The 10,335-nt window shown below is 40.9% G+C and overlaps 1 protein-coding gene across 1 annotated transcript; it reads right to left on the bottom strand.

Moving 5' to 3' along the window:
- Positions 1-6,776: 6,776 nt before the first annotated feature.
- LOC145125659 (uncharacterized) lies at positions 6,777-9,958 on the bottom strand. The gene is made up of 7 exons (XM_079061084.1): positions 9,490-9,958; positions 8,708-9,256; positions 8,504-8,617; positions 8,279-8,392; positions 8,056-8,103; positions 7,522-7,952; positions 6,777-7,428 (listed from the first exon to the last, which is right to left on the bottom strand). Exons 1-7 carry the CDS (start codon positions 9,956-9,958, stop codon positions 6,817-6,819), a joined length of 2,337 nt encoding a protein of 778 aa, XP_078917210.1. The 3' UTR covers positions 6,777-6,816.
- Between the last annotated feature and the right edge of the window lie 377 nt (positions 9,959-10,335).

Below are 10,335 nucleotides of genomic sequence, written 5' to 3' on the forward strand. Positions count from 1 at the left end.
CGACGACTATGAGGATTACGGATGGGCGAGAGGGTAGGGCCTTGCAGCGACAGATGAGGGAGATCTGGATTACAGCAGGGAATGTTGCAGGTACGTATCTATGGCTATTTTCACTTCTGTGTGAATTAGGGAAGTTCTTACCCCGGACTCAGGTGATAGTATGTATGAGTTGTCTCTCTGCTTGTGTTCGGATTGTATTTTGGAATTGTCATATGCCAATTGCATACCAGGAGCTATTAGTAGCTAGTGTAGGTCATCTTTCACTTCGGGTTCGAAGTGTCCAATATCATCTCAGTTACGGCTGAAAACGGTTCAGGGAGTAGTCAGCCACCATCATCAGGGTTTGATGGTTCTAGTCTTGGCGTTTGGGATAGCTTTTGGAAGCATCAAAGGAAGTGGTCTATCACTGAGGAAGTTGCTCTAAGAATTAGTTATTCAGACTTTAAGGACGTCAGATTAAGCTCAGGGGATTATCAGTATCAGGGATGCGGGAGGTGTTCATCTAGTATTCGGTAATCATACGGTATTTGGAGTGGGCTAGAGACGGATCGCTAGCAAGAATAAGGCGATGGTGGTTATCATGCCTATCGTGTAAGGAAGGAAGGAATGGAAATCTTCGGGTTTTCGCGTGCAGTAAAGACTTAGCTGAAGCTAAGTGGGGGAGAAACAATCAGGTTATGGGAGCAGAAGTGGTTTCGAAACTAGGATAAGTTTCGCTCTCCTGTCAGGAAGAAAGACGGCCCAGGTGGCTGTATGAATTGAGGACAGTGTGAATTGGAATTTGGGAAAACTTGCCAATCATGAGACCTCATTCTCGAAATGTCTGGTAGCAGATTGCAGGGGAATCGGTTGGGAGTTCCAGTTGGGACATGATTACCACTTGGGGGTACTAGATTGTGCTTGCATGCTCGACTATGGGTTAGTCGCAGCATCCACTAGCGGCCAGTCGGTGTGGAAAGGTGTTGTCAGACTACCGGATGGCCGTAGCATTCACCAGTGGTCAGATAGTAAGAGGAGTATGGTAAGACTACGGGGCGGTCCGTAGCAATGGTTAGCAGATAGCATCGAAGTGTGGTGCGACTGCGGTATGGCCCGTAGCATTAGTTTAGTAAGACTGCGGTGTGGTCCGTAGCATTAGATTAGTAAGACTGCGGTGTGGTCCGTAGCAATCGTATGTGAGGATAGTAGTAAGACTGCGGTGTGACCCGTAGCATTCGATTAGTAAGACTGCGGTGCGGCCCGTAGCAATCGTATGTGAGGATAGTTAGTAAGACTGCGGTGTGGCCCGTAGCATTAGATTAGTAAGACTGCGGTGTGGCCCGTAGGAATCGTATGTGAGGATAGTTAGTAAGACTGCGGTGTGGCCCGTAGCATTAGATTAGTAAGACTGCGGTGCGACCGTAGCAATCGTATGTGAGTATAGTTAGGCTACGGTGTGGCCCGTAGCACTGGTTTAGCAAGACTGCGGGGTGGCCCGTAGCTTTGGTTGGCTGGCAGCGTAGAAGTGTTGTAAGACTACGGGGTGGCCCGTAGCATTCGTCGGTCCCCATTCGCTAGAGCGAATGTATCAGGTGTATGATTCAGTGGCGGGGTTTTCAGGTAGATAAGTTCAGGACGGGGCAGCCGCCCGGATGTGAGCGGGCCACATTATGAGTGGGTCCAGAAGACGGTAGGTCATTGGAGACCAAGAGTGGCATAAGGCTACGGGTAAGCCATGGCATTCATTAGTAGCTTAGTTCGTGGAGTGTGGTCGAGGGCCCGTATCTCCGAAGCAGCATGGGGGGAAACCGGTATTCCGGGTAGTGGTAGACCAGTTGGGACCAGGGCGGTCTCGGTTCATCCGGTAGGCGGATGAGAGTCAACATGACTACAGGCAGGAATGATGGTAAAGGATTTGGTGTGAAAAGCCGTGAGCTGATCGGATGATGCTAAGCTGCTCATCGCGGGATCGAATGATTTCAGAGTAAAGGATTTGGCTCGGTGACGCCGTTCTCGTCTGAGCCTAAAACGTAGCAGAGAGGAATCTGCTACCCGAAGGATTGTCTGAATTCTCACGATTGGGTGGAGCCTTCAGTATTAGAGCATTGTATAGGGATCATTCCATGAGTACTGGTTTGACGGCCGACACTGGGAGTGGCCGGAATTGCGGTTTCGGCAGAGGATTGATCCTCGAAGGAAATTGGGAAGGTTGTTGCTTGTGGAAAGTGCCTTAGAAAGGCCAGTGACAGTGTAGGGTAAAAGAGTAAACCCCTTGCGAATCAAGGGTAAGTGTATCAGGAGTATTGGTATGATTACCGGTTGGATAAAGTGTTGTACTCGAAGGTTGTAAGTAACGGGTTATTATGAAGATGACATCTTCAAGGTTTGGATCGGAAGGGGTGGAGTGTGTACCTTGTGGTAAGTGGCGACCAGATGGTAAGGTAGTTGGCCGTGACAGACTTCGAGGACGAAGTCTAGTTTAAGTGGGGGAGTGTTGTAACACCCAGAATCAGAAAGGCCAAGAAAGGAAAGAAAACCCTAAGTCAACGGGTCAACTCGTCGAGTCCAGGGAGGAACTCGACGAGTCGGAGCGGGATCCGGGGGATCGATTAAGTAATCGACTCGGCGAGTCGGCAAAGAGGACTCGGCGAGTCCGGTCTGAAGAGGGAAACCCTAAATCCGGGACTTTGGGCACTATTTAAGCGTCTTATTCTCTCCATTAGGGTTCCTTATAGCCTCTCTTATCCAGAATACGAAACCCTAAGCCTCCATTGTTGGACATTCAAGCTTTCTTGCCATTTTGGGTGATTTGAAGGAAGAAGGAAGAAAGGAACCATTGGGGATTCAAGGATTGGCAGTAGATCCAGAGTTTGTGGGATTTTCCAGAGCATTTGAAGGTAATGAGTCGCTACCTTCACTCTTTTGCATATAGATCAACCTTTAACATGAGATTTAGAGATTTTAGGGCAAGTTTAAGAACCATTTCGAGTTAGAAGCCCAGATATGAAGTTGCTACTTCAGATCTAAGTGTATCTTGGCCTAGAGAATCATAAAGCATCAGTCTATGGGTTGATTGTTAAGCCTCTTTGTCTTAAACCCTAGTTTAGAGTGTTTTAAGCCTATAGCATCTTGGTTTCACGTAAAGTTTGCAACGTTACGTGAAAGATGGGCCTTAGAAGTGTGGATATACAGTTTGGAGCCCCTGCATGGCTCGAAAAGCCACTGTATGGATTAAGAGCTGAAGCTACTCGGTGAGTCACATGGGTGGACTCGGCGAGTTGGATGAAGATAGGCAGGAACTCGACGAGTTGGAAGAACAACTCGGCGAGTCTGTTGAAGATTGCCTTGGACTCGGCGAGTCTGTTCTTGGACTCGGCGAGTCAAGTCGCGAAACCCCAAACCCTTCGAGTTAAGACTCGGATCAGTGAGTCGAGTGGGGACTCAGTGAGTTGGACATGCCAGGACTCAGAAATCGGTAGACTCGGCGAGTCAGGGGCTGACTCGGCGAGTCGAGTCGCGAATTAAAGGATTCTGAGCGTATGAACTCGGCGAGTCAGTAGGCAGACTCGGCGAGTAGGGTTGACCTGGAAGGTTGACTTTGACCATGACTTTGACTTTGACCAGAGTTAACTTAGTTTGACTTCTAGAGTTCAATTTGAAACTAAGTGTTATATTGATATTAGTAGCTTGAGGAGCTAGTGGGGCAGCGGTTCAGAGAGTTGTCGGACAACAGCCAGAGGTTTATCAGCAAAGTTCAACAGTACGAGGTGAGTCTCCTCACTGTTTGTATGGGTCTACGGCCACAATGCCGGCCCATTTAGTTTATGTATGATAGGAAGACCCGGGGGTTAGCCCTAGCAATATGCATGAGAGACCAGGAGGCGGCTTCTGGCACACAGTATGTTATTATGTATGATAGGAAGACCCGGGGGTTAGCCCTAGGCAATATGCATGAAAGACCAGGAGGCGGCTCCTAGCACACAATATGTTATTATGTATGATAGGAAGACCCGGGGGTTAGCCCTAGGCAATATGTATGAAAGACCAGGAGGTGGCTCCTGGCGCACAGTATGCTATGGTATGAAAGACCAGGGGGTGGCTCCTGGCACACTATATGCGGAGTAGCCTAATAGAGTAGTCTGTATAGTTGTCTTTGTGATGCTTACATAGAAGACCAGGGGGTGACCCTTGGCACCTGTCTGTAAGACCCAGGGAGTGGCCCCAGGATGATAGGTCTTGTCCATTAGTGTATTATGGAAGAGAACCCAACTCAGGAGGATTCCGGTTATATAACCCGTGGGAAAATAAAATCATTGTGAGCACTTATGCAATTTGTGATGAGAAAAATGCATGGAAGTGGGATGATGTGTCAAAAAACGAAGCTCAGAAGAAACCCCATACATTCTCGGTTTTGTGGTATTATACATACACACCTGATCCTGCCCAAACTAGGTTTGATGGATCAATTCCAATTGAAACTGAACTGTCCACAGAACAGGTCCCAACATACGAGAACAATAGCCAGTGCAACCGGATGAACCCAACATCAATGAAGGGGATATTCCGCTTCGTCGTTCCACTTGAGCTTCTATTTTTCCAAGAAGATTAAATGAGTAAGAGTTAAATTTAGATTATTTAATGTTAACTTTCGACGAGGTGCCAAAGAATTTTAAAGAAGCCAAAGTGAACAAGGATTGGATCAATGCAATGAAGTCTGAGATTGACTCGATTGAGAAAAAATAATACATGGAAGCTTGTTTCCCCTCCTAAATATGCCAAGTCTATCGGTTTAAGATGGTTATACAAAATTAAAAGAAATACAAATGGATCAATTATAAGGTACAAAGCGCGTCTAGTTGCTAAAGGCTATGTACAAGAGCAAGGTATTGATTTTAATGAAGTATTCGTGCTTGTAGCTCGTCTCGAGACAATAAGACTATTAATTGCTCTCGCAACTAGGTATGGATGAAGATTCATCACTTGGATGTAGAAACAACATTTTTGTATGCTGATTTGAAGGAAGAAGTGTAAGTTTGTCAACCTGAAGGTTTTATAAAGCAAGGCGAAGAAAGAAAAGTATACAAATTGGCAAAAGCACTATATGGTCTTCGACAATCCCCAAGAGCATGGAATTTGAAATTTAATAATACTTTGAAAAATATGGGTTTTGAATGGTGCATGTAAGAATTTGCTATTTATAATAAGGTTTCAAATGGAGAATTCATCATTGTTGTGGTTTATGTAGATGATTTATTTGTAACGGGAACAAGTCTAGAGTTTATAAACCAATTCAAGAAACTAAAGGCATTACAATTTGAAATGTTAGACCTTGGTGAACTAACTTGCTACTTGGGTATTGAAGTATTGCAAGAAAACGGTTGTGTAAAGGTGAAACAAGAAAGTTATGCCATGAAAATTCTAAAGGAAGCATGCATGTAGGAATGTAAGGCAACTCAATGTCCAATGGAGCCGGGGACTAAAATTATCTTAAGCTAAAGATCAACCTGAAGTTTAAGCTGTCCATTATCAAAAACTAGTGGATTGCTTAAGACACCTCTTGCATACACCTCCAGATTTAGCATTTTTAGTTGGAGTAGTTAGCCGTTACATGCAAAGTCCACGAGAATCTCATGCACGTGCTATTAAGAAAGTTCTTCGTTATTTATGTGAACAACATCTTTTGGAATAATATATAAATGGAGTAAAGATTTGAGCTTGCTAGGTTACAGTGATATCAGTCATAATGTTGATGTAGATGACGGTAGGAGAACAATCGGACATGTTTTTTACATTGGTGATTCACCTATCACTTTGTGTTCTCAAAAGCAAGATACAATAGCATTTTCCTCATGTGAAGCTGAGTTCATGGCAGCTATTGCAGCTGCATGTCAAGTAGTTTGGTTAAGGGAGTTATTGGCAGAGTTGACAGGAATGAAGAAACAGAAGTTGCTGATTCTAATAGACAACAAATCAACAATTTGCCTGTCAAAGAATCTAGTCTTCCATGGTAGAAGCAAACATATTCACACTCGTTTTCACATTATTCGAGAACGTGTTGAAAACGAACAAGTGATAGTTGAACATGTTTCCGGGGACAAGCAACGTGCAAATTAGCTTACGAAGGCCGTGGCTTAGATAAGGTTCACAAAAATGAGATCGTTGCTTGGCGTGCAAGAATTACCTTCCTCTCAGAAAGAGGGTGATTGTTGGTGAATTATCTAAGATAGATGTGGCTAGTTGGTGTGTTCTGGTCTAGATCAAAGAGTGCTTGTAGTGTTGTCCAAGTCTTGGAATGTTGTCCAAGGTTTCTGAGTTTTCCTTAAGCAATAAGGAATGCTTTATAAGGAAAGTTTTATTTGATTACCTTTAGGTTTCCTAGTTATATTCTGATATGTTTAGGATCCTGAATATTCAGATTCGAGTTTTGAGTTACTTTTACTTCAACAAAATTTATGCGTGTTGAGGCAATTCTGTTTGTGTTCTTCCGGTATATACAATTCTGTTAACTTGAATCTCCCCCTAACGTTTTAGATGACATTCAAAATTTACAAGTTTGTTTTTGTTGTAGCCTTTTTGGTCATTTTGTCGAGCAATTTTCTAGGCATTTTTGTTTAATAAAAGCATTGTCTTTCTAAAGTATTTAGATCTTTACTTATCACCGATTCTTTATTTCTTTATTCTAATATCTCAAATAATCATCATTAGAAGGTAGAGACCATATCTAGTTCCGAATACTTATCACCTCTATTTAGATCATCACATATACAACTCAAAATGAAATGAGTATTTCTGCCACTTTTCACATCTATTTAGTTCACTATAATCATGCATAAAGATTTAATAGAATATACTATCATTTTGCTTACGAAAAATACTACGACCATACGTGGCACTCATCAAGTCTACAACGAGAGGGAACTGGAGGGTTACAAAAGAAGTAATTGGTAGACATGTCAAAACAGCTATTGGAATAAGAATCATTGGGTTGCTTTGACCAAATACAAGGTACAATGTTGCACCAAAAGCTGATATCATGGCTGTCGTTGAAATGAACAAGGTAGCCAAACCAATGATCAACTTTGTAGGCAACATGAAGAGAAAGTCTTGTTCCGCAAAACGTGCAGTGAGAATTGACAAAAACATTAACAATGAAGTAGCTGATGTGAATAACGATATCGCATCTGATATTGCAAATATTTTGAATGCAATGTTGTTAGTAAAAGTCGGTATCCCAGTGTCCTTGTTTCCTCCAGGTACTGTAATAGCTGCTGCAAACACAATGGTGGTGATTAATGCAGCTGTAATCGTGTATGATTCTGCAGTGGACTTCATCCATTTTTCTCCCTCAATCACAAGGTCCTTGTGTTCTCTTGTGAATACCATTTGAGGTGTTTCGTCGAAAGAGTTCTTTTGTATGATGTTTAGAGGACATACAAATCCTTCAACTTCCTACAATATTAGAATGTGTTAACCATGCTTTATAAATAATACATGGTCTCTAAACATTAGGTATTAAAAATTTGATTAATCAAAGGTTCCTACCTTAAACCATTGCAGTTCACGTTGTATTTGTAAAGCTGCCCCTGATATACGATTCAATTTGTCGTTAGGTGCCAATCTTGCAGCCAAATGTAAGAAGTTATTTCCATAGGGGTCTTTAATTGTTCTATAAACATTCTTATGTTCGCTCATCTGATATAGTAGGTTATAAACCTTCTCTGAACGACTTATCACAGCATACTGAATAATATTGTGACCATCTTCGTTGGCACACCAAATTGCATCTGGAAAGTTGGACACAATAAATTCTACAAATTCGTATGCATTTTGTCTCGTGGCTTCAAGAATCGGATTCGTATAATAGTGATGGTAATTGCTGGAGTCTTTGCGGAACTTTATCGAGTCACATACTTTAGCTAATAAATTGATAGCTTCCTTACGAATTCGAACTCGCTCTTTAATGAATGGCGACCCTACATCATAGATTCAAATGAGCAATCTTTAAAAAAGAAATAGACATTTTCTCTCAATTCTATTTTTGGTTATTCAATGATGTTAATATTTGATTCGTCTTACCTAAGAACTTAAGGATTAGTGGGAAAAGCATAATAATCCCATAAAAACCTGCATTACATTATAAAAAGTTTGTTAGAATCATAAAGTTATGTATTGTGCAACCAATATGTTAAAAGTTGAGATAACACTTAATTCTTATTGCTGGTTTGTTTTGTGTATGCCAAATTAAACAAATAGCAACTACAACATAAAGATCTGTCGAACACAATATCAAATGACGTACCGAATAAGAATAACCACCATACTATGCCAACCAAGAAACCACATCTGTTATGCACAGAATAAAAAGCCTTTCGGAAAACTGCTTCTACTCTGCCATGCATTATATCAATATTCCCTTCAACATAGAAAAATCAGTGTACAAGTTCGTTAGAGAGGCCTTATAACAAATTAATAAATCATGAGAAGGTAAAAAACATGCAAAATCAAGATAAAAAAATCAACAAACTTGTATATTCTTCCAAGATACTAGTGCATGGGAAATTTTGAGCTATAGCCATTGGCACAGCGTCACTATCCAATGACCCACGATTGTAGTGAAACACCAAATCATTTGCCAAACCTACATACATAAATATTCTAAAGTTATCCCAAGTGGTTAGTTTTTATACTATTGGAATTTGAATGATGAATCCAGTGAAATTACACTTACCAAAATCTTTAGAAGATATAACAACAACTAGAAGCTCTTCACCACTTGTGCCAGAAAACAGAGCATCCTTCTCTATGTCAGTATTAATGTATTGTAACATATGCTTAGACGTCTGAGTATGCATATTAGATAGAGCTACAGCTAGTGGTGTGTGACCCTCGTTGTCCTTGGCTAATAACAAATCTCGGTTTCTTCCCACCAAGATGTCAGCAGCTTCGGTGTTGCCAACAATAGCAGCAACATGAAGTAGTGTGCTTCCATCTGAATTTCTTAGATCCAACAGTTGTGTGTTCTCCGGTGTCTTTTCCAGCAGTTTCTGTAATAGGTCTGCCTTTTTAGTTGCACCTACTGCTATATGGAGTGCTGTGTTGCCATTATTCGTGATTTTGTCTATCACAGTAATGTTTTGTCTCTTCAAAACAGCATGGACGGAATCCCAATCTCCTGATATAGCAGCCCGGTACAATTTTTGGAGTGCAGACTTGTCTTCTTGTTCTTTTAATATTAAATATTGGTCTGGCCATGCTTCTCTTATGTCTTGTGGTTTATCTAATTAATTTGCGTAATGTTGTTATGAAGGTAAAAAAGCGATAAGATATATAGAGAAAATATAGATGTTCTCCATCTAGTCTAATAAATTGGGATTAATTTCAAAGGAGGAACAATGGATTTAAATGAAGTGGAAACAACAGCCAACGGGTATCATAGTAAAAACTCTTTGTAAAACCTTTTTTTATCATGTATATGAGACTTGGAATGTCGAAATAAATTAAAGGTTGTACCTGAAACTAGCAATTGCGGAAGAACAGCAGGACCATAGATAGTCTGCAGTTCATCCCATACATCTTTTGCACTAAAATCAGATGCATTTCTCTCTTGATGATGGAGTTTCTCTGAGAGATGTTTCAGAACATACCCCAGTGTTTCTTCAGAGAGAGAACTAAGAATCCAACTCTTCACAAGGGCATCTGATCTTCTCCACCTCCTGTGACGATTTTGATGGTCACCCACTTTCTCTTTCCCGGAAACACTTGTTTGAGGGCTTACAAGTGTTCCATCGATGAAACCAGACATACCATGACTCTCTAAGAGACATAGCATTTGTGTTTTCCACATAACAAACTTGGCCTTACCACTCAGCTTCACACTAGTAAGGTTTGATGCACAAACATGTGATGGATATGGGTATTCTTCTTCTCCGACTTCCAGTGTGACATGTGGTTCATGTGGATTAGAGCTCGAGCTTTCCATGTTTATATGTTTTTATTCTTTTATTCGATTCTCGTTGCATCCTCTTACATGTCTTAAATAGAAAATTGGAGTTGATCATTAGTTAATTTGTGGTGCCCACAAAGCCACTAATTTAAGATTGCATCCTCCGGAAGTTATACCATTTCTAACAAAGATGTTAAGCAAAGAATATTAATTAGAAAAAGTTAATTAGCAATCGACAGTAATGAAAATTATTTACCATTAATATACTGGAAAAGTAGTAAAGTAATTTGAACCCAATATTTTTTTGCACAAGATTAATTTGATTATTCACTTTATATGAATTCGTGTATATATCATCATATCATACTATACTATAAATGAAATATTTTTCCTTTCACCACATTCATTTGAAA

This window comes from Lactuca virosa, chromosome 7 (genome assembly GCF_052849685.1).
Source record: "Lactuca virosa cultivar CGN04683 chromosome 7, Lactuca_virosa_CGN04683_v6, whole genome shotgun sequence".
In the NCBI taxonomy this organism is placed as follows: Eukaryota; Viridiplantae; Streptophyta; class Magnoliopsida; order Asterales; family Asteraceae; genus Lactuca; species Lactuca virosa.

Bases quoted from the DNA above. Each gene is read 5' to 3' on its own strand.
- LOC145125659 (XM_079061084.1), bottom strand. From the start codon at position 9,958: ATGGAAAGCTCGAGCTCTAATCCACATGAACCACATGTCACACTGGAA. The intron at 8,618-8,707 runs GTAAGTGTAATT...TTATGTATGTAG, and splicing joins TATATCTTCTAAAGATTTTG to GTTTGGCAAATGATTTGGTG. The intron at 7,429-7,521 runs GTAGGAACCTTT...CTAATATTGTAG, and splicing joins GTGAACTGCAATGGTTTAAG to GAAGTTGAAGGATTTGTATG.